The 27,968-nt window shown below is 51.2% G+C and overlaps 1 pseudogene and 2 gene segments (V, D, J or C); all 3 read left to right on the plus strand.

Moving 5' to 3' along the window:
• The first annotated feature begins 3,444 nt into the window (after positions 1–3,444).
• Positions 3,445–4,475, plus strand: LOC127031696 (Ig heavy chain V region 3-like; annotated as a pseudogene).
• An 8,621-nt stretch (positions 4,476–13,096) lies between these two features.
• LOC127031697 (immunoglobulin heavy variable 6-1-like) lies at positions 13,097–13,734 on the plus strand. The segment is given in 2 exon segments: positions 13,097–13,142; positions 13,370–13,734. Coding segments are annotated over 2 exon segments (411 nt in total).
• Positions 13,735–19,436: 5,702 nt separating this feature from the next.
• LOC127031698 (immunoglobulin heavy variable 2-5-like) lies at positions 19,437–27,775 on the plus strand. The segment is given in 3 exon segments: positions 19,437–19,514; positions 19,604–19,978; positions 27,603–27,775. Coding segments are annotated over 3 exon segments (594 nt in total).
• The last annotated feature ends 193 nt before the right edge of the window (positions 27,776–27,968 follow it).

Below are 27,968 nucleotides of genomic sequence, written 5' to 3' on the forward strand. Positions count from 1 at the left end.
GGTGAGCTGGGGCAGGGAGCTACTGCAGGGCTCCGGGGGGGGGAGCTGCGGGGGGGAGGAGGCGGACCAGAGGTGAGCTGGGGCAGGGAGCTACTGCAGGGCTCCGGGGGGGGGAGCTGCGGGGGGGAGGAGGCGGACCAGAGGTGAGCTGGGGCAGGGAGCTACTGCAGGGCTCCGGGGGGGGGGGAGCTGCGGGGGGGAGGAGGCGGACCAGAGGTGAGCTGGGGCAGGGAGCTACTGCAGGGCTCCAGGGGGAGCAGCTGCGGAGGGGGAGGATGTGTTTTGGGGGGAGGGGAGGCACAAGGTGGAAGTTTCCCCTAGGGCAGGAAACATCCTTGCACCAGTTGTACCCACGGGAGTAAATTTCATCTTCACTCAGCACAGACTGAGCTCTGCCTGAAATCAGCGGGAGCTGCAGGTGCCCGTTACCTCTGAAAATCACCCCCGAGATACATGGATCATGAGAGGAAAGATGGCTTCAGGGACAAGCAGCTCAGCACATGCTGTAGCCTCCCCTGCTCCTCCAATGGAAACACACCGGCTCATTTCACTGGGCTTCAGATCACGCCCTAAGACAAGAAGGGGATGTGTGAGTCCCCAGTTCACCAGACAGGACCCCCAAAACACAGGCCTTCCAATTAGTGTAGCCCACCTCGGCGAGACCATCTGCCAGTTCCCAGACCTGCGGGTTCTCCTGAGTCCCATCCCAAGGCCCCGTCCTCAGGACCTGGCTTCCTTCCTTCCTTCCTCACAGATCCTTCTCCTGCCATTCCATGTGCGCTGAGCTGAGCGCAGGGTCTCTCTGCGGTGCAAAGGGGACACCTATCCCCGAGGGGACATCGCCGTGTACTGAGCGCTCACCCCCTGCCAGCTCTTATACCCACCCTGGGAACCAGCATGCAAGTCCCTGCCCGGGGGGGGGGTGTTCCTGTTTAAATACAAACCCCCGGTTCTAGGAGGCTCAGTCTCTCCCCACCCCCAGACACAGAACTGCCAGGTCCTGCCCGCTGGGGAGTTTCCCTAATTGTACGAAACAAGAATGAAATCTCTGCTGCTTTTCCTGTCTCTGTTCTCCACCCCCAGCTGCGAGTGTCTATGGGGCAGCAGGGGCATTAGGAACAGGCCCATGGATTCTTTTGGTGGCTAATTCTTTCCTTGTATTTTATCCTGTTTCCCCAGGTGTCCTCTCTCAGGTGCAGCTGGTCCAGTCCGGCCCAGGAGCGGAGAAGCCCGGAGAGACCCTCACCATGAGCTGTGCTGTCTCTGGGTTCTCCATCACTACTCAGCATTACCATTGGCACTGGCTCCGTCAGCCCCCCGGGAAGGGGATGGAGTGGGTGGGGTATGTGTACCCATACAATAGGGGGAGACAGGCTTCGCTCCATCTCTCCAAGGCTGAGTCACTATCTCCGCAGACATCTCCAGGAGCCAGTTCTCCCTGCAGCTCCGCTCGCTGAGAGCTGCAGACACCACCACCTATTATTGCTCCAGGAGGAGAAATGACACAGTGACACGGAGCAAAGCAGAGACTGGTACAGAAAGGAGAAGCTGTTTCCATGCAGACGTTGAGAGCGATTTAATGCACCACGGATTGCACCAGCTCCCTGCCTCGTAGGAAAGTAAAACGGGTTTTATATTTAAAAACAAACCCAACCCAACACACCGACAGGAGGAGTCCCGTGTCCCAGCGCATTCCGTTCAGCTCTGGCACACTTCACACAGAGGTCCTGGCCAGATCTCAGCATAAAACCGCTCTGACAAGTGCCCCTTGCCCCATTTGGAGCTGGACCAGAGCCGGCTCTAGGTACGAGAAAACCAAGCCCGTGGAGCCGGCCCTGGCAGCAGCAGCACCACGTCGTGCGCCGGGCGCCCTGGGGCTGCTGAGGTTCACCCCGAGGGGGAGCAGCTCCCACACCTTGTGGCTGGGCCGGGCAGGCTGGACACTCGGGTCGGGGGCCTCCCCGTGCGGCACTTGTAGCCACCTGCAGGTGCCACAGGGTGACCACCCCCCAGTGCGGCAGCCCAAGCCCCCCAGGGCCTGCGGCAGAGCGGCCAGAAGCAGCAGCAGGAGCGGGGCCATAGAGGGCGGGGAGCTGCCGTGCAGGGCCCATGTCCCGCTCTCCGGGACTCCGCTCCCTCTGGGGCTGCCCTGGCCCAGCTGCTCAGCCCCCTGCCAGGGCGGTCCCTGGCTCTGCTCTCCTGGGTCCTGGACGGTCCTGGAGGCAGGAGCCCTGGCTGGAAGGACCCTGGGCTGAGGGCTTACCCAGACCCTGCCAGCGCGGGACCAGCTGGAGGCGAGAGGGTAGCAGGCAGAGTCAGCACTGGTAGGGGGGAACCCAGTGCTGGGGTGGCAGGGGGTGCAGGGGGTGGAGGGAAGAGAGAGCCCGGTGGAGGGGGGTGTGGGTGGAGGAGGGCAAGAGGGTGGGGGTGTGAAAGCCCAGGACTGGGATTGGGGGCAGCCAAAAATCTTTTTCTTTGAGGTTGCAAAAAACCAACAGCCCAGCCCTGAAATTACAGTCTAGGCTCCCATAGTCCTAGGCACGGTGCAGACACAGACCATAAAACCTCCCTCAGTCCCACCGAGTTTAAAATCCCAGTGTAAATGGAAAGTGGCGTGTGACTGGGAACAGGAACAGAAACACGAATATAAATATCAGCAGCGCAGAATCATCTTCCTTCTCTGTAGCCTGAATCCTCCCTCGACTCCGCCCTAAAGAAAATCTCCCAGACACGCCGCTCTCGGCCCACTAATGTCAGGGAGGCTCCACTGCAAAACCTTAACTCTGCCCTCAGACTCCCCCCCCCCCCCCAGCTTCTCCCACCTCACCCACAGGCGGGCCCCAGACCCGGCCCGAAGCACGAGCCAGGCTTGCTCAGATCACGTCCCTAGTGTCACGGATCATTTCAATGGAGCCGGTCACTGCCGGGAAGGGAAAGGGGCCTCCGTCCCCAATCCCTCCCAGTGCCACGGGGAATCTTCCCTCTCCAGCGGGTGGCCCAGCCCAGTGGATCCCTGGGACATGACCCCTCCCCGGACACTGACCCCCCGACCGGACATTGCATGGCCCCTATGCGCCTGGAACGGGGCTCCAGAGCTGAGTCCCCCAGCCCCAATATCACCTCACAGTAGCCAGGCCCTCAGTTCCCAGGTGGGGAAATACAGTCACTGCAGGGAGCTGGTCATTCCTCCCAGGGGTCCGAAAGTGTCAGGAGGATCCCAGCGCCCTGTGTCTGGCGCTGCACAGACACACAGGACGGGACAGTCTGACTCCTGCACTTGGAGCCCTGGGGCGAGTCACTCAGATCACTGGCAGCAGGAGTGTGTGCCTCTTATAAAGCGGGGACATGCAAATGAGGGAGACACTTTCCTGTTTAAATCTGTGCCTCTCTCTGCCCAGGCTGCACCCGGAGACACAATCCGCAGCCCCTGGGTCTGTGCAGTGACCAGCCAGTCCCTGAGAACTTTCCCCTGCAGCACCAGGGAAAATGGGATTTTTACTTCTGTTCATTTGCGCTGTAGCCGCTTTGGAAGGTATTTTCCTCCTCTGAATACCTGGCAGAATATTGTGTTACCGCTGTTTTTATACCGATATTTATGGCCTGTCTTTATTCCCAGGTGTCCGGTCCCAGGCGCTGGTGGAGTCCGGAGGGGATGTGAAAAAGCCCGGAGACTCTCTCCGCCTCTCCTGCAAAGCCTCCGGCTTCACCTTCAGCAGCGCCTACATGAATTGGGTCCGCCAGGCTCCTGGCAAAGGACTGGAATGGGTCGCTATTATATACCCCGGGTGGGAGTAGCACATATTACCTTGATTCAGTGAAAGGCCGATTCACCATCTCCAGGGATGATCCCAAGAGTGAGCTGTATCTGCAAATGACCGGCCTGAAGCCCGAGGACACCGCCCGCTATTACTGTGCGACAGACACAGTGACACACAAACCTATTGATGCTCCTGCAAAAACCCAGGCTGCAGAGTCCGCGGGCGCCACGTGGGGGCAGCAGCCACGTAAACAACAGGGCTTTGGGCACAGGACTGAGAACGCGCTTCCAGGGGAATGAAATTCACACCTGCCACCAGGCTTAACCCTTTCATTCCCCAGCGACGTTCCCCCTTTGCTTCACAGAGGCCCACTGGGTCTGCGCCGCAGACATTCCTCGCTGCTGCCGTCAGCCCCATTCAGGGGCGAGTCCTGGTCCCACGGTCAGGCTCTCCCTGTGGATCTGGATCTTTTGCTGATGTACAATGGGGTTAATGTGACCGGTTCCCACATTGCTCCTTGGCTTGTCTTACCCCACAGGGACCCGGTCAGAGATTCTTCTCTCCCCTCCCTGTCCGGAAGCGAAGGTGCCCAGTGTGACGCTGGCAGAGCAAGTGCCAGCTCATGCCAAGGTCCCGAGGCCTCACAAGTGCATAGCTGGAGCCAGCCTCCTTTGCCCGCCTGCGAGCGCCATCACAGCAGAGGTTGTTCGAGGCTAAGTGCATCAGAATGGGGTTCGTGTTTGGACTTCACGGAATGTTTGTAGGATGTTGCCCAAACTGCTTTCACTTATGTGCACCCTGGTGTACCCGGACAGCAAACAGTTGCATTGCATGTACCCCTGCGACTTCAAACGAAGGAGGCTTCCGTAAGAAGCGGTTACATCCTGTTCATTAAACTCAAATGAACCATTGTGAGATCAAGGATCAAAGACTTTCCTAAATGCATTCTTCCCACCCCACCCCCAACCCCAACCCCTTGTAAAGCAGTTCACAAGAACTTCTGAACTAAACCTCGGATCACGCCAAAATCAAAACTCCGGAGAGTGAGAATAGAACCCTGGCGTCCTAAATCCCGATTTCCTGCTCTGGTCAATTGTCTCTCCTCGTCCAGGGGAACCCCCCGATTCCTAGATTCCTTCTGTAGCCGGGAAGAACTAGAACCCAGGCGTTCTGGTAACGGGATGACAAAGCCTGCTGTTGGCAGAACGGCAAATTGATTCAGAACAAACAGCCTCCAAGTGCTCAGCCTCCCGGGTAGGGCTACAGTGTGTCGCTGCTGTGACTTCTGATGGGGGTGCTGTGCTGTGTGTATTACACCCATCGGGCTAAGGGGCGATGCACCATCTCCAGGGACAACCCCAACCATCTGCTGTGCTGATAGATGAGCAGCCCGAGAGACCTGAGGACCCTGCCCCGGATTACTGAGTGACAGATACACAGCGAGGGGAGACTCACAGACTTCTAGGTTAGAACGGACCATCCTGGTTGTCTAGTCTGACCTCCTGCATGTCACAGGCCACAGAACCTCCCCCACCTCCTCCTGTAACAGACCCCTACCCTCTGGCTGAGCTACCAACCCCCCAAATCGTGGCTGAAAGACTGTCTGAGCTGAGTCAAATATTTCTCTCTCAGGGTCTGTCTAGTCTACAATAAACTGAATTGGGAGAAAAGACACAACTCCAGGAACCCATGGATGTTATTTAATCCCATTCCTTTCAGTTAATTGACTACTGAATCCAAGTGATTAGCTACAACTCCTCACAGACAGATAATATTTTTTTAATGAAAGGGAGCTTCTCTTCCCCCTCCATTCACCCCTTACTAAAACACTCTGCTCCCCCAAGGGGCCTCAGATGTTTTAAAGCAGCCTAGTAGCCTATCCCAGGAACAACGCCCCCCGCCCACAATTACTGGGAATTTGTTCAAGCAGGGCCACAATATTCTAATATCAGCTAGCCCTGGCTGAGGTGCCCAGACCCCTATTCCCGCAGAAATCAGCACCCAGAGGACTCAGTTTTAAATACTGCTCTCCCTGATTTCTTGGAATCGATTGTATCCCCCATCCCTACAGACTCATCCGTACATTTCCCCATTCCCCTTATTATAAAACTGATACAAAGGAAAAACTTTCCGTTTCCGACCTCTGCCTGACACCTCCACACCTGTTCACTGCCACCCCACAGACACCTTATCCCTACCGCCCTGTCCTCCCACTGCCATCCCCACCTCACAGAGACTCTCACAGCAGGGCTTATTCCCCTGCACTCCGTATTTACCCCCTAATATCCCCCTCAACTACCTTCATCTGCAAAGACCCCCATGAGCAGAGCCCCTCCTCTGTTCTACTCATAGCTATTAGCTTACAAAAGTGGTAGTTTTGGAGTGGCCAGCTGTAGATTTGTCCCCGAAGGCAAAGTAGAATCAGGATCCCACCACAGTGTGCTAGGCGCTGTACAAACATAGGGAAAGATTTAGTCTGGATCCCCCCCTCTCAACCGTTGTGCAAGTGATTCGGGGCCATAAGGGAAGTTTGTCTCTCTTTATAAGGAACAGGATATGTAAATAGGGGTGTCGGTTTCCTGTTTAAATCTGCCCCTCTCTCTGCCCAGGCTGCCCCGGGAGAGACAATCCGCAGCCCCCTGGGTCTGTGCAGTTACCAGTCAACCTCCTAGAGAACTTTCTTTTCCAACATCCGGGAAAATGAGACATTGGCTTCACTTACTTTTCATTTTAGCGGCTTTGGCAGTGTGATGCAGTAGGGGCTGTCTGTGTGGGGAGTGAGAGAGCAGGGGAGGACTTTAGGGGATGGACGATACCAGGACTTGTAACCTGAGCTAGGTAAGGGAGGGGAAAGGACAACACCTTTGCCCGGGAAGGAGAAAGGAAGGGGGTGGCAGGAGGGAAGCAGTTTGAGTTTGGGCTTGGGGCTGGATGGGCGGAATTCAGGGTATCCTAGCTAGGATCCAAGCACCCTGAAAGCCCAGAAGGACTCGGTGGAGGGGTCCTGACTGTACCTGCAAGCTCTGCTGTAACCTGTGTTCCTGTTGTCCAATAAACCTTCTGTTTTACTGGCTGGCTAAGAGTCACTGTGGGTCCCAGGAAGAGGGGTGCAGGGCCAGACTCCCCCACGCCCCATGACAGGCAGGTATTTTCTCCAGCTGAACACACTGGAGATGCAGGATCATGTTATATTTTGGCCTAAATGTAGTTATATTGTAAATACGTTTTTATGTATTTCTTTGCCTCCCGAGTATTGACGGAGAATGTATTAAATTTGACTGGTTCCTTCTCTGTTTTCTCTCCTCCCTCCTCCCCCCTCTTCAGGGGCCCGTTTGCAGGTTGTTCTGACCCAGTCCGATCCCGAAGTGAAGCAGCCCCAGGAATCCACTCAGCTGAAATGCGCCTTGAGCGGATTTGATCCTAACGACGGTGGGTGGGTTGGATCAGGCAGCAGCCAGGAAAGGGTCTGGAGTGGCTGGTTCGCTATCGCCAATCTTCAGTCACAAATTACTACTCCTCCTCCATTCAGGGGCGATTCACAGCCTCCAAGGACAGCGCCAGCTTCTACCTGCAAATGACCGGCTTGAAAGCGGAGGACACAGCCATGTATTACTGTGCAAGGGGAGGGTCCCGGGAGGGTGCAGTTAGGGGACAAGGAGCAGGGGGGGTTGTATGGGTAGGAGGTTCTGATGGGGGCAGTCAGGGGGTGGGAAGTGGGAGGGGGCTGTTTGTGGAGGCACAGCCTTTCCTATCTGGCCCTCCATATAGTTTTGCAACCCCAGTGTGGCCCTAGGGCCAAACAGTTTGCCCTCCCCTGTCTTAGGAAGTGCTCCTGTCTCCAACACCCAGACACCTAGCTCCCAATGGGGTTCAACCCCCCAAATAAATCCATTTTACCCTATGTAAAGATTATACGGGGTAAACTCATAAATTGCTCACCCTCTATATCACCGATAGAGAGATATGCACAGGTATCTGCTCCCTCCAGGTATTAATCACTTACTCTGGGTTTACTAATAAACAAAAGTGATTTTATTAAATATAAAAAGTAGGATTTAAGTGATTCCAAGTAATAACAGACAGAACAAAATAAATAAACAAACAAAATAAAACACACAGACTAAGCCTAATACAGTAGGAAACAGTGCAGTTAAATTTCACCCTCAGAGATGTTCCAATAAACGTTTTTGACAGACTAGCCTCCTTCTAGTCTGGGCCCAATCCTTTCCCGGTTCAGTTCTTGTTCCAGCTCAGACAGCTAGGGGATTTCTCGTGACTGCAGACCACTTTGTTCTGCCTCACTCCCTTATCTAGCTTGTGCTCAAGGCAGGAATCCTTTGTCCCTCTGTGGGTTCCCACCTCTCCTTCTAAATGGAAAACCACCATTTTAAAGATGGATTCCAGTTCAGGTGACATGATCACATGTCACTGTAAAACTTCATTAGCCACTTGCCTGGACAGATAGATAGATAGATAGATAGAGGGGTGGATGGGGATAGATAGATAGATAGAGGGGGTGGATGGGGATAGATAGCTAGATAGATAGATGGGGTGGATGGGGATAGATAGCTAGATAGATAGATAGATGGGGTGGATAAGGATAGATAGATAGATAGAGGGGTGGATGGGGATAGATAGACAGATAGATAGATAGATAGATAGAGGGGTGGATGGGGATAGATAGATAGATGGAGTGGATGAGGCTAGATAGATAGATAGAGGGGTGGATGGGGATAGATAGATAGATGGGGTGGATGGGGATAGATAGCTAGATAGATAGATGGGGTGGATGGGGATAGATAGCTAGATAGATAGATGGGGTGGATGGGGATAGATAGCTAGATAGATAGATAGATAGAGGAGTGGATGGAGATAGATAGCTAGATAGATAGATGGGGTGGATGAGGCTAGATAGATAGATAGATAGAGGGGTGGATGGGGATAGATAGATAGATAGATAGATAGATAGTATTTGTGATATGAATTGCACAATGCACTTTCTGCTGCTATATTAATGCCAAGCAAACCAGTGGTAGGAAAATGTGCAAAGAAGGCGAACCAGGAATCTATAGGCTGACCCTGCTGGGAGTTGCTTAGGGCGGGAAGGAGGCAGGAGAAATAAGTACTGGTCCCTCTGACTGCTCTGGTATAAAAGAGATTTTCTCAGCTATCCCAAGGGAACCTCTTCTACTGGCCAGGCAGAATTTAATTCGGTTTCCTCAGGGTCTGTGCAGCAGAATGAAGCAATACAGGATTTGGATTCCTCTCTACAAACAGGGGTGACAATCAGGAAATATAGATACATGCGGTGCACCATAGAGTAAAGGCGAGGGAATACCAGCACCGGCCAAACCCTGAACAAACATCCTAAGAAATAATCTAGAATATCCTATAACCTGCGAGCGATTCCCGATCCTTCCGCGAGGGGGAAGCATCTCCCAACCAGAAACACCGCCTCACCCAGCAGCCTCAGCGCCATTCTTCTACCTACAGTGCAAAACCCGCATGCAAATCCCTGCCCCTGGTTCCTGTTTAAACAGAAACCCCTGATCTGGGACCCTCCCGCTCCCGAACTGCCCATTCTTGTCTGACCAGAAACACTCACATCTGACACTGTGAATTTGCTGCTATTTTTTTTTCATGCCAGAAACCTCCATGTGTGAGTGTCTCTGATAGATTTTACTGCTGGGACCATTTTAGAGGCGGGGGCTTTAAAGGCAGTCCAAGGGAATGAGGTGCAGACATCCCAATGGATTTCAGTGGCAGCGGGGTGCCCAACTCCCTTAGGCTCACTCCTCAGGTGTTTTATTGCCACACATTCTCCTCTGCCAGGGGACAAAAGCCTGGCTGGCAGATCCGTGTGTTTTCCCTTCCAGGTGTCCTGGCCCAAGGGCAGCTGCAGCAGTCGGGTCCTGGAGCGGTTAAGTCCGGGGAGCCCCTCACCCTCACCTGCATCCAGGAGTGGTGCCAGGGTTTTTGGCGCCCTAGGCGGGGGTCCTTCTGAGCTCCCCGTCATTGGCGGCAATTCTGCGGGGGGAGGTGGGGGGTCCTTCCATGCTCCCGGTCTTCGGGGCAGTTCCGTGGCGGGTCCCGGAGCGAGTGAAGGACTCGTCCTAGAATTTCCACCGAAGTCTCAGAGCGCGGAAGGACCCCTCGCCTCCTAATTGCCGCCAAGGATGGCAAAATGCAGCCCCCCCAAATCCTGGTGCCCTAGGCAATGGCCTAGGTCTCCTAAATGGAAGCGCCAGCCCTGCCTGCACCCTGTCTGGGAGCTCGCTGTCTCCCGCCGGATCGAGCTGGAACAGGACCTGGCGTCGGGCGGGGGCAGGGCTGCAGTAGATGCAGAACATCTGGCATTCAGCCGGCAGCCGGCCCACGAACTAGGCCGGAGCTCTGCAGAGCCAACTGACCATCAGCCAAGAGCTTCCGAGAGCCAATTCTCCCTGCAGCTGCACGCGCGGAAGCTGCAGACACCGCCACCTATTACTGTGCCCGGGGGATACACACGCACACTCCAGGATGCACAGTGACGCGGTGCAGCAGAGGCCAATACAAAACAGGGAAGCGGTTTTCACAGTGCGTGCGGAGAGCTACTAACGCTCTGGATCTTGGGTGCGGGGAGCTGAGGTTCTCCTTCTCTATCTGATCGACCCTGTAGTCACGTTAGATTGGCATGATACAGCTGTCTACACTGGCATAGCGCACAGGCCTGAGAGGGGTTAGAATCAGGACCCCCAGGGTTTTAATTTTTTTTATATGCAACCCTGACAAAATATAATATATGTATAGCATGGGAACTTCACCACAAGCATATCCCTTGTGCACAGGGCAAGTGTGTTCCTTTCTTCTGTAATATAACGGAGGAAAACTCCATGGTAACTATAATATCTTCTTCAGACCAGAAACACCTGTCTTTGCACCGAGTTTATAAAGTATGAATGTTGTTCTATGAAAGAAGGAAAGCCAGACTAAAAAGAGTGATCGAGCAATACATATACATAGATGGGACGTACGTGGAGGGAGAAAGAGTGAAAGAGGTGAGGGGGTGTCATAAACAGATTGTTAAGGGTTAATGTCTCTTATACCCCTAAAGGGTTATAAGCAGGGAACTGGACACCTGACAGAGGACCAATCAGGAAACAAGATACTTTCAAATCTCAAGGGAGGGAAGCCTTTGTTTGTAGTTTTGGGTTTTGCTTTGTTCTCTCGGGGCTTTTGAGAGTATCACACCTACCCACAGGCTCTCTAATCTTCTGTTCCAATTGTGTAAGTACAAAGTTAGAAAAGCAGTTTAGGCTTTTTGACTGTTTTACTCTATTTGCAATTGTAGATCTGGCTGGTTAACTTTTATATGTGTAGTTGCTGGGAATATTTTAATTTGTATTGGTCCTGGGGGGAAAGTTTCTTTCTGGTGTCTGTAAGCTATGGGACCCTGTATATTTACATCTTGAAGTTACAGAGATAATTCTTTACTTTTTCCTTTCTTTTATTAAAAGATTTCTTTTTAGAGAACCTGATTGATTTTTTTCTTGTTTCCCTTGTTTTATCCCAGGGGATTGGGATAACTCACCAGGAGGTGGGGGAGATGGGAGAGAGGAGAGGTAGAATCTCTCTGTTTTCCTTGAATCTGTTTGCCTCTTTGTGGAAGGGAAGGGAGATGCTTCTCTGTATGGTAATTTAAGAGGTTGGATCAGTATCTCTATGGATAGCCCAGGGAGGGAAATTCTGGGAGGGGGAAAGGTGGAGGAATGGCTTATTTCTCCTGGTTTTAAGAACCCAAGGGATCTGGGTTCTTGGGATCCCCAGGGAAGGTTGGGGAGGTCAGAGTGCCCCATATCACTGTAAATTTGGGTGGTGGCAGTGCTATCAGATCTAAGCTGGTAATTAAGCTTAGAGAATTCAGGTGTTAGTATCTCATTTTCTGAACTCTAAGGTTCAGAACTGGGAGAGAATGCTATGACACGGGGGGCAGGGGCAGCTCTAGGCATTTGGCCACACCAAGCACTGCAGGCAGGCAGCCTTCCGCGGTTTGCCTGCGGAGGGTCCAGGAACCTCCCAGAAGGTCCACTGAAGCCGCGGGACCAGCGGACCCTCCGCAGGCAAGCCGCTGAAGGCAACCTGCCTGCCGCCCTCTCGGCGACCGGCAGAGCGCCCCCCGCCCCTCCCGCCCCGTGGCTTTCTGCCCCAGGCACTATGTAGATAGATAGATAGATAGATAGATTCTTCATATATGTTTGACAAAATACTTAGTTCATGGTTGGATGCTGTATTAACAGCAAGAAAACGAACAATGGGAAACTTCACAAGGACAGCGACAAAGATGAACAGAGGCCACTGAATTGCTCAGACTGACAGCAGTGTAAATATCGAGGAGGATTATTCTGTTGCTGGTGTTAGAACAAAGTGACAATGGGAAGTGACAGTGACTCAAGTGGCACCAAGGATCAGAAATGTAATTTATGTTCGAAAATACTTTCTTGCAAAGAGTTGCCAAAAATAAACATTCACCACCCAGATATTATCCAGAATATGAGCCTGGGTCATTTCTTCAAGAAAGTCCTGGCAGAGAACACAGGGGATACGATATGACGGGGAGGGGAAGATATTCTCAGTTACTGTCTTCTGAGGGCAGGAGACATAAATACACTAACTAATCTCATCCAGAGCACGGCTAACATCAGCCGAAAGACTCTCATTTAACTCAATGCACTGTAATAAAACCCTTATTCGCTATAAATGTATCTCTGACTGCACAGCAAATGCAGTGCATTTGCTACCAATATGATAAATCTCTACCGAACACGGGATAGGATTTAAAAGATGAGGCGAGAGGGTTAAAGGCCCAGATCCTATTGAATTTCGATGCCATTTGGGTTCTTAATTCCCTGGGGCTCTTTTGAAATCCCAGCCAAACCACAGGAGAAGGGGTATAATTTCTCTTTTCCAGATATTCCTTCATTCCAAAGAAGGCGCTGTCCTGCACTTACATTTGACTAAGAATTTCTAAGTCCTTTAAGAGTGTTAGATGACCAAATCCAATTTATTTAACCTGAGATTGGGTGTCCAAATACCTTGGGTGGTTTTGCATTTCGCTGAGCTGAACTCACTGTCGCGGGGGGGGGGGGGTAGGAGGCATTCCAAGGAGAGATTCCTCCATGTGTAGACAGAGCTCACACCCTGTCATCTTTTATATAAAGTCTGGGAAACCCCCATGCAAATCCCTGTCCGGAGGGTTCCACTTTAAATACAAACCCTTGATTGGAGGAGCCTCAGTTTCCCCCACAGACACAGAACTGTCCGGTCTTGGCTGCTGGGAACAGTTTGAACCTTCACTTAAGATGCACCTGCTGCTGATTTTCCTGTTCATGCTGGAGGACCCTTCAGGTACGTGTCTATTGGGGATCAGGAGGGTTCCTTGCTGCAGCGCCTGCAGAAGAGAGGATGCTCAAGGCAGCCTAAGGGAATGAGATGCCTGGATCCCAATGCAATTCAGTGGCAGTGGGGTGCCTCACTCCCTTAGGCGTGGTCTCAGAGTGTTTAATTTTCTCATGTTCCGGCTCCCAGGGGACAGGGGCCTGGCTCACTGATTCATTTCTGTGTTTCCTTCCCAGGTGTCCTCTCCCAAGTGCAGCTGCGGGAAACGGGCCCGGGAACAGTGAAACCTGGGGAGTCCCTGACACTCACTTGTACCATCTCCGGAGACTCGGTTTCTACCACCAGCGCCACCTGGGACTGGGTCCGGCAGCCGGCGGGGAAGCGGCCGGAATGGATGGGATGCACATGGTACAGGTCTGGCCGGTGGAACAGTGAGCACCCCGGCTCTGTGCAGAGCCGAGTGACCATCCCACAAGACACTACCAAGAACCAGTTCTCCCTGCAGACAGTTCTCCCTGTCCGCTCGCTGACAGCTGCAGACACCGCCACCTATTACTGCTCCGGGAGAGACCACAGTGAGACAGAGCAGAGCCAGAACTGATAGGTAAAGGAGAAGCGGGTTTTCCACACCACAGTGAGGTTCTGGCTACTGTTACACTGGTAACACCGCGGGGACTCTAGACCTCATTCTCCGTGGCCTTTTCCCATGTCTGGTCATCTACAATTTGCAATGGAAGGGGAACGAATTAGTGACTCCAGCAATAAATCAGTTCCCATTGAGTTCTTTGAGAGATGTGGGCATCTTAATTAGGAGAAATTCTACTCTTAAAATAATATTATAAGGATCTTAACTGTGTTCAAAATACACATGCACACAAATTGTATTCCTTCCAGGTGGTGAAATATATGTCTGCGTTCTCCAAAAGAAAAAGCCACAGTAACATATGTATTCAATATATCTAGGACTTCCTATAAAAAGTATAACCCTCTATGTGACTCCGATTATTCATTACACCTGTTATACTAGGAGATATAAAAAGTAATAGAGTGAAAGCACAGTAAGCCACATTATCGCCAATAGAATTACTCCTCACACAGGGTGTGAACGACAGGAGAAACAGCCTGTCTTCTGAGTTTGTAGATGGACACAATCTAATGAGAAAAGTAATATTCATTAAAAAAAAATCTTGGCCCTAATGATATCATGTGACAAGGAGTTCCACCGGTAAATTGTGTAGGAAGGGATTCCCCTATATCCATTTTCAATTACAAAAATAATAGTTTCAGGAAAACATTTGCAGTAAAGATGCTTGCATTTATATATAATGTTGAAGACCATGGACCAGATTTTCAAATATATGGAGGTGCTCAAAGATGAAGAGAGACACCCAGTGGTATTTTCAAAAGCTCCTGAGTTAGCCACCTAACTCCCGTGGAGGTGTTATGTTATATCCCCCTCCCCCCGAACCCACTGGGCCTAGAGTCCTTCAAATCTGGAATGTATTTTCTCCTTCTGTTGTTAAACGAGGACAAGTCCCTGAGAGCATACCCTCTTTTAACCTGAAATCTTGTCAGCCACTTTCACCTCTCCCCCCACCCCCGGTTCGGTCAAACCGACCTGTATGGCCCTGCCTCTATCGGTCCCTGTTTAAATACAAAGCTCTGATTCTAGACGCACCAATATTCATACAGGGATATCTCCTTCACAAAGTCTTCCATAATATCTGCAAATAAATATGAAATCCATATAGACTTTTATCTTCTATTGGACTTTCCTTCAGCAGGGAATGAATCATTTCTCTTTATAACTCTGTCTCGCATTCATGTATTTTCTCTTTTATTCCATAAGAATGGTCCTACTGGGTCAAACCAAAGGTCCATCTAGCCCGGTATCCTATTTTCTGACAGTGGCCAGTGCCAGGTCCTCAGAGAGAATGAACAGAACAGGTAACCATTGAGTGATCCAACCCCTGTTGCCCATTCCCAGCTTCTGGCAAATTGAGGCTAGAGACACCATTCCTGCCCGTCCTGGCTAATAGCCATTGACAGACCTATCCTTCATGAATTTATCTAGTTCTTTTTTTAACCCTGTTATAGTCTTGGCCTTCACAACATCCTCTGGCAAAGAGTTCCACAGATTGACTGTGTGTTGTGTGAAAAAATACTTCCTTTTGTTCGTTTTAATCCTGTTGCCTATTAATTTCAGTTGGTGACCCTAATTCTTGTGTTATGAGAAGTAGTAAACAGGATGTCCTTATCTACTTTCTCTACACCAGTCATGATTTTATAGACCTCAAACATATCTCCCCTTAGCCGTCTCTTTTCTAACCTGAAAAGTTCCAGTTTTATTAATCTCTCCTCATACAGAAGCTGTTCCATACCCCTAGTCATTTTTGTTGCCCTTTTCTGAACCTTTTCCAATTCCAATATATTTTTTTTAAGATAGGGAGATCACATCTGCACACAGTATTCAAGATATGGGCTTACCATGGATTTATATAGAGGCAACATGATATTTTCTGTCCTATTTTCAATCCCTTTCTTAATTATTCCCAGCATTCTGTTCCTTTTTTGACTCTTACTGCACATTGAGAGGATGTTTTCAGAGAACTATTCACAATGACTCCAAGATCTCTTTCTTGAAGAGTAACAGTTAATTCAGACCTCATCATTCTGTATGTATAGTTGGGATTGTGCTTTCCAACATGCATTACTTTGAAGAAATCAACATTAAATTTCACCTGCCATTTTGTTGCCCAGTCACCCAGTTTTCAAATATTCTTTTGTAGCTCTTCAGAGTCTGCCTGGGTTTTAACAATCTTTAGTTCCCCCGCAGATGTCATTTCTGAAATCCAGCTGATCTAGATGGGACCAAGAATCATGGGATCCTGCAACCATGGAAAAGTAGGTGTGGAAAAGCCATCAAATCCATCCACCCTTATTCACGGGGGACCAAGTCCACCTTTCCTACAGAATGCTGAAGGATGCTGGGTCACGTCTCTCGAGCACTCAGAGTTATCACTTCCTTTGGATTTCTAAGCCATATCACCCTCCACATGATCCATTAACCCGTGGCGCAGCGTCTTATATATGAGGACTACAGGGAGAACTCAGGAAGAGGAATGGCGAGATTCAGTGAAACACACCACATATCCTGGAAAAAGCAACCAGCGTGATTTGAGGTATACAACTGTTGGTTTTTGTTTTTTTTTTTACCATGAAATAATCGAATAAAACAAGTCTTTACTGCATGACTGGTAGAAAGAAAGAAAGAAAGAAAGAAAGAAAGAAAGAAAGAAAGAAAGAAAGAAAGAAAGAAAGAAAAAGAAAAAAAATTATGCTCCAACCATATCTGGAAATAAGTCTTTAATAAGGCTAATGAGGAGCCTAGGGATAATGGAAGGATGACAAACGGGAATGAGGATATGGAGGTGGATATTATCACATCTGAGGTAGAAGCCAAACTTGAACAACTTAATGGGACAAAATCGGAGGGCCCAGATAATCTTCATCCAAGAATATTAAAGGAACTGGCGCATGAAATTGTAAGCCTATTAGCAAGAATTTTTAATGAATCGGTAAACTCAGGGGTTGTACCGTATGACTGGAGAATTCTAACATAGTTCCTATCTTTAAGAAAGGGGAAAAAAGATGATCCGAGTAACTATAGGCCTGTTAGTTTGACATCTGTAGTATGTAAGGTCTTGGGAAAAAATTTGAAGGAGAAAGTAGTTAAGGACATTGAGGTCAATGGTAATTGGGACAAATTACAACATGGTTTTACTAAAGGTAGATCGTGCCAAACCAACCTGATCTCCTTCTTTGAGAAGGTGACAGATTATTTAGACAAAGGAAATGCAGTAGATCTAATTTACCTAGATTTCAGTAAGGCATTTGACACGGTTCCACATGGGGAATTATTAGTTAAATTGGAAAAGATGGGGATCAATATGAAAATTGAAAGGTGGATAAGGAACTGGTTAAAGGGGAGACTCCAATGGGTCGTACTGAAAGGTGAACTGTCAGGCTGGAAGGAGGTTACTAGTGGAGTTCCTCAAAGATCAGTTTTGGGACCAAGCTTATTTAACCTTTTTATTACTGACCTTGGCACAAAAAGCGGGAATGTGCTAATAAAGTTTGCAGATGACACAAATCTGGGAGGTATTGCTAACACAGAGAAGGACCAGCATATCATACAGGAAGATCTGGATGACCTTGTAAACTGGGCTAATAGTAATAGGATGAAATTTAATAGTGAAAAGTGCAAGGTCATGCATTTAGGGATTAATAATAAGAATTTTAGTTATACATTGGGGACACATCAGTTGGAAGCAACAGAAGAGGAGAGGGACCTTGGAGTATTGGTAGATCACAGGATGACTATGAGCCGCCAATGTGATATGGCCGTTAAAAAAGCTAATGCGGTTTTAGGATGCATCAGGCGAGGTATTTCCAGTAAAGATAAGGAGGCGTTAGTACCTTTGTATAAGGCGCTGGTGAGACCTCATCTGGAATACTGCGTGCAGTTCTGGTCTCTCATGTTTAAGAAGGATGAATTCAAACTGGAACAGGTTCAGAGACGGGCTACTAGGATGATCCGAGGAATGGAAAACCTGCCTTATGAAAGGAGACTCAAAGAGCTTGGCTTGTTTAGCCTAACCAAAAGAAGGCTGAGGGGGGATATGCTTGCTCTTTATAAATATATCAGAGGGATTAATATTAGGGAGGGAGAGGAATTATTTAAGCTTACTACCAATGTAGACACAAGAACAAATGGGTATAAACTGGACACTAGGAAGTTTAGACTTGAAATTAGACGAAGGTTTCTAATCATTAGAGGAGTGAAGTTCTGGAACAGCCTTCCAAGCGGAGTAGTGGGGCAAAAGACATATCTGGCTTTAGTACTAAGCTTGATAAGTTTATGGAAGGGATGGTATGATGGGATAGCTTAATTTTGGCAATTGATCTTTGATCATCAGCAGGTAAGTATGCCCAGTGGTCTGTGATGGGATGTTAGATGGGATGGGATCTGAGTTACTGCAGAGAATTCTTTCCTGAGTGCTGGCTGGTGAGTCTTGCCCACATGCTCAGGGTTTAGCTGATCGCCATATTTGGGGTCGGGAAGGAATTTTCCTCCAGGGCAGATTGGCAGAGGCCCTGGAAGTTTTTCGCCTTCCTCTGCAGCGTGGGGCATGGGTCACTTGCTGGTGGATTCTCTGCAGCTTGAGGTCTTCAAACCACATTTTGAAGACTTCAATAACTCAGACATAGGTTGGGGGTTTGTTATAGAAGTGAATGGGTAGGGTTCTGTGGCCTGCTTTGTGCAGGAGGTCAAACTAGATGATCATATTGGTCCCTTCTGACCCTAAAGTCTATCAGTCTATGAGGTCAATGTTCTCTCACAAGAGGTTTGGGAGCCAGATCATTGGCATGTCCCAGACTGAATTGTTTGGGTGCTCAGGTCTCTAGTACGTTTTCCTAAATTTCTTCACCCTTCACTTTTGATCCTCCTCCACATTTGTCTAGAGCAAGTTACAAATGACAGCAGGTTACTGGGTGCACATTCCTTACAGTTGTGCTCAGGCAAACACCGCGGACATTTCTCTTCCTAGCAGTGGTAATAGCTGCTTTTCATCAGATCTAAATGCTCTGTTTAAGGAGAGGTAAGTATCATTTATTACAGATGGGGAAACTGAGGTACAAGGAGGAGATGGGACCTGCCCACTGTCACCCAGCAGACCAGGGCAAAGCCAGGAATCGAATCCAAGTCTCCTGAGTCCCGGCCTAATGCACCAATCTAACAGACCGGACTGCTTCGCTCGGTAGCATCGTCAGCATCACCACGGCGCATGCTATGCTGAAGGACAGACTAGATGATCCTAATAGACATTTCTGGTAATAACAAAAATCGTAAGTTGTGTCCCTACAGTTCACTCACCCACGTGTCCAGGCGTCTCACATTCATATACGGGTTAAAGATGCAGCACCTTACCAGGGGACTGACTCGCTTTGACTATGTATCTGTGCAGCGCCTAGCACAATGGGGCAGTGGACTTGCTTCTGGTTTCTAGGACACACCTCAATAACAATGTGTCTCATCCACATGAGCCATTAACTGATGACTACTAGGCAGGTGCCAAATTTATGAGGATTACGGAGAGAACTAATTTACCCGTGCTTTGCATAAGAGGGCGGGGTATGCAAATTAATATTTTGCTTCCTCTTAAGAACAGAATATTTCCGTTCTTTATTTCAGCAGGTCCCTTAAAAAGTCAAATCTGTGTCACTCCCTTTGGGTCTTCATGCCTGTTCCTAGCTGATTTCCAGGAGGGAAGATGAAAACTTTGCTTCTCTCTCTGCTTCTCTTTGTTATTGCAGCATGTAAGTACGATAGGAGAGAGCAGGCTCCCCTCTCTACCGATCCGGCTGCTGTCATTTCTCTGAGTGAGATTTCTCCGTGCTCTTTGCAGGTGTCCGCTCCCAGGTTACACTGCTGCAGACCGGAGCAGCCCAGGTGAAGCCCTCACAGCCCCTGAGACTGACCTGCTCCGTGTCTGGATTCTCTCTCACATCTAGCAGGTATGCAGTGAGCTGGGTTCGGCAGCCCCCGGGGAAAGGCCTGGAGTGGTTGTGCCTTGTGTATTGGGATGATGACAAACGCTACCACGAGTCCCTCAAAACCCGACTGACCATCTCCAGGGACACCTCTAAAAGAGAGGTGTATTTGGAAATGAGAGGCATGGAAGCCGGAGACAGCGGCACCTATTACTGCGCCAGGAGATACACAGTGACACAGAGCAGAGCAGGGACCGGACAAAAAGGGGAAGCAGATTCTGAGCAGCGCAGTGAGGCCAGATTAACTCAGAGCAACGAGGTTCCCCCAGCTGAACTCCCTGTAAATGGAAAGAAAAGGCAGAACAGACGAAAATGAAAACAGAGTGGTCAAAGACAGCTTCTTAATGTTTTCTCTCAACATGATACTGCAGAAAGAGGAAACACGAGATTCAGTGACACACTCCAGATCCCCTGGGAAAAAAGCAACCCGCTTAATTAAACATATATGACTTCCAAGCGTTTCACCATTGTCACGGAGTGTGGGGGAGTCCGGCCCTGCACCCCTCTTCCTGGGACCCACAGTGACTCTTAGCCAGCCAGTAAAACAGAAGGTTTATTGGACAACAGGAACACAGGTTACAGCAGAGCTTGCAGGCACAGTCAGGACCCCTCCATCGAGTCCTTCTGGGCTTTCAAGGTGCTGGGATCCTAGCTAGGATACCCTGAATTCCGCCCACACAGCCCCAAGCCCAAACTCAAACTGCTTCCCTCCTGCCACTCCCTTCCTTTGTCCCCCTTCCCGGGCAAAGGTGTTGACCTTTCCCCTCCCTTACCTAGCTCAGGTTACAGGCCCTGGCATCGTCCATCCCCTAAAGTCCTCCCCTGCTCTCCCACTCCCCACACAGACAGTCTCTACTGCATGACATCTCTCCCCCCTTCGAGACTGAACTGAGCGGGGTCACTCTGCCCAGTGACCTGGGGAAGTTCAGGGCCCACTCTCCGGGACAACGCATCCGCTCTCAGGTTGGCACTTCCCTTCACATGGACCACGTCCATGTCATAGTCCTGCAGGAGCAGGCTCCATCTCAGGAGCTTGGCGTTGGCTCCTTTCATCTGGTGCAGCCAGGTCAGGGGAGAGTGGTCAGTGTACATGGTGAAGTGTAGCCCAAAGAGATATGGCTCTAGTTTCTTAAGGGCCCACACCATGGCCAGGCATTCCTTCTCTATGGCCGCATAGCTTTGTTCCCGGGGTAGCAGCTTCTTACTCAGGTACACGATGGGGTGTTTCTCCCCCTTTTCATCCTCCTGCATTAACACTGCCCCCAGTCCCGTGTCTGAGGCATCGGTGAACACCATAAAGGGTTTGTCAAAATCTGGGTTTGCCAGAACTGGGCCACTAACCAGAGCCTCCTTCAGCGCCCGGAAAGCCTCCTGGCACTGCTCTGTCCAGATCCCCTTGTCTGGCTTCCCCTTTTTGCACAGTTCAGTGATGGGGCCGGCTATGGCACTAAAGTGGGGCACGAACCTTCGATAGTACCCCGCCATCCCAATAAAGGCCTGGACCTGCTTTTTGGTTTGGGGAGCAGGCCAGTCTCTGATCACCTCCACCTTGGCTGGTTCCGGCTTCAGGCAGCCGCTCCCCACCCGATGGCCCAGGTAAGATACTTCAGCCATCCCCACCTTGCACTTCTCAGCCTTTACTGTTAACCCAGCCTTTCGGAGTCGGTCTAGGACTTGTTTAACCTGGGACATGTGGTCCTCCCAGGTCTGGCTGAAGACGCAGATGTCGTCAATATACGCCACGGCAAAACTCTCCATCCCCCTTAGTAGCTGATCCACCAGGCGCTGGAAGGTGGCCGGCGCTCCCTTGAGGCCGAAGGGCAGGGTCAGAAACTCATAGAGCCCCAGAGGGGTGATAAAGGCCGATTTCAGCCTGGCATCTGCGTCCAGCGGCACTTGCCAGTAGCCTTTAGTAAGATCCATAGTGGTGAGGTACCGAGCACCTCCTAGCTTGTCTAGGAGCTCGTCAGGCCTGGGCATAGGGTAGGCATCAGATACGGAGATGGCATTGAGCTTTCGATAGTCCACACAGAACCGGATTGACCCATCCTTCTTGGGGACTAGCACCACTGGCGAGGCCCAAGGGCTGGAAGACGGCTGGATCACCCCCAAAGCCAGCATGTCCCTGACCTCTCTTTCAAGATCCTGGGCAGTTTTACCAGTGACCCGAAAAGGAGAGCATCTTATAGGGGCGTGTGCCCCGGTCTCTACCCGGTGGACAGTCAAATTAGTGCGTCCAGGCTGGTTGGAAAACAGCTGTCGGTACAGATGCAGCACCCCTCTGATCTCAGCGTCCTGGCCCGGGGTCAGTTGCTCAGAGAGGGGAATCGCCTCCAGGGGGGAACCAGCTTTTGTCCCAGGGAATAGATCCACTAAGGGGTCATCTCCCTGCCCCTCCCAATGTCCACACATGGCCAACACCACATTCCCCCTGTCATAGTATGGTTTCATCATGTTCACATGGTACACCCGACGGTGATGTGCCCGGTTTGACAGCTCCACCACATAGTTTACCTCATTCAGTTGCTTGATAACCTTGAAGGGCCCTTCCCAGGCGGCCTGGAGTTTGTTTCTCCTCACGGGAATAAGAACCATCACCTGATCCCCGGTGGCGAAGGCACGGGCTTGTGCTGTGCGGTCATACCAGACCTTCTGCCTCCTCTGGGCTCGGGCCAGATTCTCCCTGGCCAGGCCCATGAGCTCGGCCAGTCTTTCCCAGAAGGTCAGGACATACTCCACCACTGACTCTCCCTCGGGAGCGGCCTTCCCCTCCCTTTCGTCCCTCATCAGGTCTAGGGGCCCCCTCACCCGCCTTCCATACAACAGTTCGAAAGGTGAAAACCCGGTAGATTCCTGGGGTACCTCCCTGTACGCAAACAGCAGGTGAGGTAAGTACTTGTCCCAATCTTGCGGATGCTGGTTCATAAATGTTTTTAGCATCATCTTCAGCGTCCCGTTGAACCTTTCTACCAGCCCGTTGGACTGGGGGTGATACGCTGAGGCCCAGTTGTGCTGGACCCCACATTTCTGCCATAAGGACCGGAGCAGGGCCGACATGAAGTTGGACCCCTGGTTCGTTAAGACCTCCTTGGGGAACCCCGCCCGGCTGAAAATTGTCAGCAGCGCATCTGCCACTGTGTCTGCTTCGATAGAGGACAAGGCCACCGCCTCGGGGTAGCGAGTGGCAAAATCCACCACCACCAGGATGTATTTCTTCCCTGACCGGGTCGTCTTGCTGAGAGGTCCCACTATGTCCATGGCCACCTTCTGGAAAGGTTCTTCTATGATGGGTAAAGGCCTCAAAGCCGCTTTCCCCTTGTCCCGGGCCTTCCCCACCCTCTGGCAGGGGTCACAGGATTGGCAGTACTGTCGGACATGGGTAAAGACCCCAGGCCAGTAAAAGTTCTGTAGCAGCCTCTGCCTGGTGCGCCGGATTCCCTGGTGCCCTGCGAGAGGGATGTCATGGGCCGGGTACAACAGCTTGTGGCGAAACTTCTGGGGAACCACCAGCTGCCTCCTGATCCCCCATGACTCTACTTCCCCTGGGGGAGCCCATTCTCGGTACAGGAACCCCTTCTTCCACAGGAACCTCTCCTTGCAACCTCTCCTCATGGTCTGTAGCACACTAAGGTCAGCCCGGTCCCTGTGCTTCCGCAAGGAGGGATCTTTCTGCAACTCGGCCTGGAACTCAGCAGCTGGGACAGGAATGGGGACCGGCTCTCTCTTGCTGGCTGGGTCTGAGGCTGCAGCCTCTCTGCACCGTGCCCCTGGGCATTCCCCGCTCCCTGAGTTAGGGTCCTGCACCTCAGGTCGAGTAACTTCCCCGTTGTCGGGGAGCAGTGCCATTTGCCGACTCTGACTACGAGTCACGACCAGGGCTCTCTGGGTGTTAATAGGCCAGTCTTCAATTTCCCCTCCCAGTAACACGTCAGTGGGCAAATATTGGTGTACCCCCACATCTTTGGGGCCCTCCTTGGCCCCCCATTTCAGGTGTTCCCTTGCCACGGGTACCTTGAATGGGGTCCCGCCCACGCCCATCAGGGTCAGGTAGGTGTCGGGCACCATCCGATCTGAGGCCACCACCTCGGGCCGGGCCAGCGTCACCTCTGCGCCCGTGTCCCAGTACCCAGTGACCTTCCTCCCATCCACTTCCAGGGAAACAATGCACTCTTTCCGGAGGGGCAGCCCCGCGCCCACCCGGTAAACCAAAAACCCGGAACCGGGAGCCTCCACAGGTGGTATGTTGCCAACCCCCCTTTCCTGGGAATGTAGCCCCTCCTCCGATTCGGTTTTTACCCAGTCCACCCTCTGCGGGTTGGGTCTGCTTGGTCTGTCCCTGAGCTTGGGGCACTGGGCCCGTATGTGACCTCATTGGCCACAGCGATAGCAGCCCATATCTCGTGGCTCCCCTTGAGTGGGTCAGAGGGACCTGCCACTGGATGTTCCCCTTTTGGGGGGGTTCTCCATAGGACCCCTTTGGGAGGTCCCATGATGACTCTCTCTCTGCGTTGAGGCAGGCCTGCTCCTTCGAGACTCCTCCCTGCCATCCCCTGCTCGACTGTCCACAAATTGGTCGGCCAGCTGGCCTGCATGCTGCGGGTTCTCCGGCTTCTGGTCCATCAACCACAGCCTCAGGTCGGACGGGCACTGCTCGTATAGGTGCTCCAGTATGAATAGGTCAGCAGGTCCTCTTTAGTTTGGGCCCCAGCTGTGCACTTGCGGGCATACCCCTGCGCCCGGTTGACCAGTTGTAGGTATGTGACCTCACGGGTTTTATGCTGGCTCCGGAACTTTTTCCGGTACATCTCAGGAGTCAGCCCAAACTCGCGGAGCAGGACCTGTTTGAACAGTTCGTAGTCCCCTGCCTCCGCCCCTTTCAGTCGGCTGTACACCTCCACGGCTGTGGAGTCCAGTAAGGGGGTGAGAACTGCGATCCTGTCTGCAGGGTCAACCCTGTGCAGCTTGCAGGCATTCTCAAAGGCCGTCAGGAAGGTATCTATGTCCTCCCCCTCCTTACGCCGGGGCAGCAAGTGCTTATCAAAGCTCTTTGTAGGCTTGGGTCCCCCCTCACTCACCGCAGCCGGAGCCTCACTGCTCCTCAGCCGGGCCAGCTCCAGCTCATGTTTACGCTGTTTCTCCTTCTCCTCCCACTCACGCTGGCGCTGGTTCTCCTCATGTTTACGCTGGTTCTCCTCATGTTTACGCTGGTTCGCCTCATGTTCACGCTGTTTCGCCTTCTCCTCCAGCTCTCACCTCTTTAACTCGAGCTCTTCCCGTCTCAGCAACCTTTCATATTCCAGCTGCCTCCGCTCCACGGATGCCGAGCGTTGCCGGGAGGATCCCCTGCTGGGGGGTGAGCTTCGCCGTGAGGCTTCTCTGCTGGCCGGGGGTGTCACGGTGCCCTCGGTATACACTGGGCTCCTCCCCGCCCTTCCTCTACGCCTAGGAAGGGGGGGTCTCGGGAAGCCCTCATCTGCCGGCTGACCACTCCCAGCGGGGACAGACACTGGTGCCTGCGCTGCATCTGCTCGGCTGCCTCCCTCGGAGACAGGGCTCCGTTCATTCATGCGGTCTCCCTGCTCCAGCTGGGCAATCAGCTGGTCCTTGGTGCGTCTCCCCGGGCGCAGCCCCCTCTGCTTGCACAGCTCCAGCAGGTCACACTTGCGCCGCTTGGCATACATCTTCCTGCTGACCACTCACAGGCCGGGGTGCTCGCCGCTCCCCACGGTTTCCAGGGGGGCCCCTAGTGCACCAGCCCTTCGTGAGGTCACCACCTCTCTGCCAGGGTCGAGCTGCTGACTCCTTCGCCCCTGGGACCGCTCGCTGCAATCCCCCGGGGGACTCTGTTACTGCAAAGTCCTTCTCACTGGGCACACACTCCCAGGGGTTAATCACCCCTTCGTTTTACTGCTCCCCAGTCACTTACTGCAGGAAGCGCCGTCCACGGGGTGCAGTATCTCCCGCCGCTGCCACCGGTTGTCACGGAGTGTGGGGAGTCCGGTCCTGCACCCCTCTTCCTGGGACCCACAGTGACTCTTAGCCAGCCAGTAAAACAGAAGGTTTATTGAACAGGAAGACAGGTTACAGCAGAGCTTGCAGGCACAGTCAGGACCCCTCCACCGAGTCCTTCTGGGCTTTCAGGGTGCTTGGATCCTAGCTAGGATACCCTGAATTCCACCCACACAGCCCCAAGCCCAAACGCAAACTACCTCCCTCCTGCCACTCCCTTCCTTTGTCCCCTTCCCGGGGAAAAGGTGTTGGCCTTTCCCCTCCCTTACCTAGCTCAGGTTACAGGCCCTGGCATCGTCCATCCCCTAAAGTCCTCCCCTGCTCTCCCACTCCCCACACAGACAGTCCCTACTGCATCACAACCATTAAACATGTGAATCCATCCAGTCGTTATCAAATGGCAAGAGAGAAAGAGAGAGGGAAAGGGGGGGTGTATCCATAAATATGTATCTTGATTGATAGATAGATACTGGAATAATGTTTTAGTTGTTTTGTAAAATGTCTAGTATAGTTCTGGATGTTATATCTGTAGGAAGAAAACAAACAGCAAGAAAAATGACAAAGAAGAGAAGGAAAAGGATCAAGAATGTAAAGTGGGCCCAGAATATTGACGAAAATAGTAACAAGAAAGACATTTACTCTTACTATGACAGTGAAAAATAATTGGCAGACTGAAACCAGAAGAGTAATTTAAACTCAAATATACAAAAATAATAATAATAATAATAATAATAATAATAATAATAATAATAATAATAATAATAATAATAATAATAATAATATAAAATGAAAATAATAAAATAAAAAAAATTAATCTCGGGACATGAGCCGGTGTGAATTTTTCACAAAAGGGATGATAACTGTAAGGCCAGCAGGATGATAACCTGATAGGTAGTGGGTCTGATTCATAAAATATCTGTCAGAAGGGGAGAGGGAATATCCATCTATTCTAATAAAGTTACTGTGTTCTGAAAGCAACAAATGCAACTCTTCCAGGCTGGGTCCAGATCCAAAGCCCATTTAAATCAATGAAGCTTGGCGTTTTTCTCACCAGGCTGAAAATCCTGCCTGGATAACTAAACTCTTTAGAGCATGGAATTGCAGAAGGATGGAAGGGCGACTATATCCAACTAAATGTGCACTGGAGATTGTTCCTAACTCCCTTGGGCACTATTGGAAATTCCAGACTTTGCAGTCACAGAAAAAGTTCCATCAATTTCCCCAAATGTTCCCAAGCCCTAAGAAATGTTCCATTGAACGTGGCTGTGATGTTTCAAAAAGCTGTGAGAGTTAGGTGCCCAACCCCCTTGAGTTGGAATGGAATTTGGGCACCCAAATAAATGGCTTAGACCATTTCAGATGTTGCAGCCCCCTTGCCGAAGTCAGTTCACGGCCTCAAGCGCAGCCAGAGATCCCCGTGTGTATGCAGGGTTCAGACTCTGTCGTCTTTTATACCCACGCTGTGAAACACGCATGCAAACTCCTCCCTCCGGCGATTTAAATACAAACCCCCTGATACTAGGGGCCTCAGTCTCTCCCCAGACACAGAACTGCCCGGTCCTGCCTGCTGAGGACAAGTTCCACCTTCACCCTCTTGCTATTGATCTTCCTACGCTGGCTGGGCCTCCCTGCCTGTGAATGCCTGTGGGGAGATTTGCTGCTGGATTAGTTCCAGAGGCTCAGACTGTCAAGGGGCGGGAAAGGTAAAGGAATGAAAAGCCCGGATCCCAAAGAAGTCAGCGGGTGTTGGGAACCTAACTCCCTTCGGTTCAGGCTGGGGGGGGCATATTTTCACACTTGCTCCTCCCCCAGGGAATAAGATTCATTTATGGTTTCCCTTTCCAGGCATCCTCTCCCAGGTGCAGCTGCAGGAGGCTGAGGAGGGGGCGGTGAAGCCAGGAGAGTCACTGAAATTTACCTGCACCATCTCTGGAGACTTGGTTTCTAACACCAGCGTCACCTGGGACTGGGTCCGGAGGCCTCTGGGGAAAGGGCTGGAGTTCATGGGGCGCATCTAGTATCAGTCTAGCAGGTGGTAATCAGCACAGAGTAGCCTGGAAGAATTACTTCTCTGTCTTGCTTCCAGCACTCCTGCTAATACATCCCACAACAATGTTTGCTTCTGCTTTGCTTTTTTTTGCAACAGACTCACACTGTTGAAGCATATTTAGCTTGTGGTCCACTATGACCCCCAGATCCCTTTCTGCAGTG

Source organism: Gopherus flavomarginatus, chromosome 11 (assembly GCF_025201925.1).
Source record: "Gopherus flavomarginatus isolate rGopFla2 chromosome 11, rGopFla2.mat.asm, whole genome shotgun sequence".
Taxonomy (NCBI): Eukaryota; Metazoa; Chordata; order Testudines; family Testudinidae; genus Gopherus; species Gopherus flavomarginatus.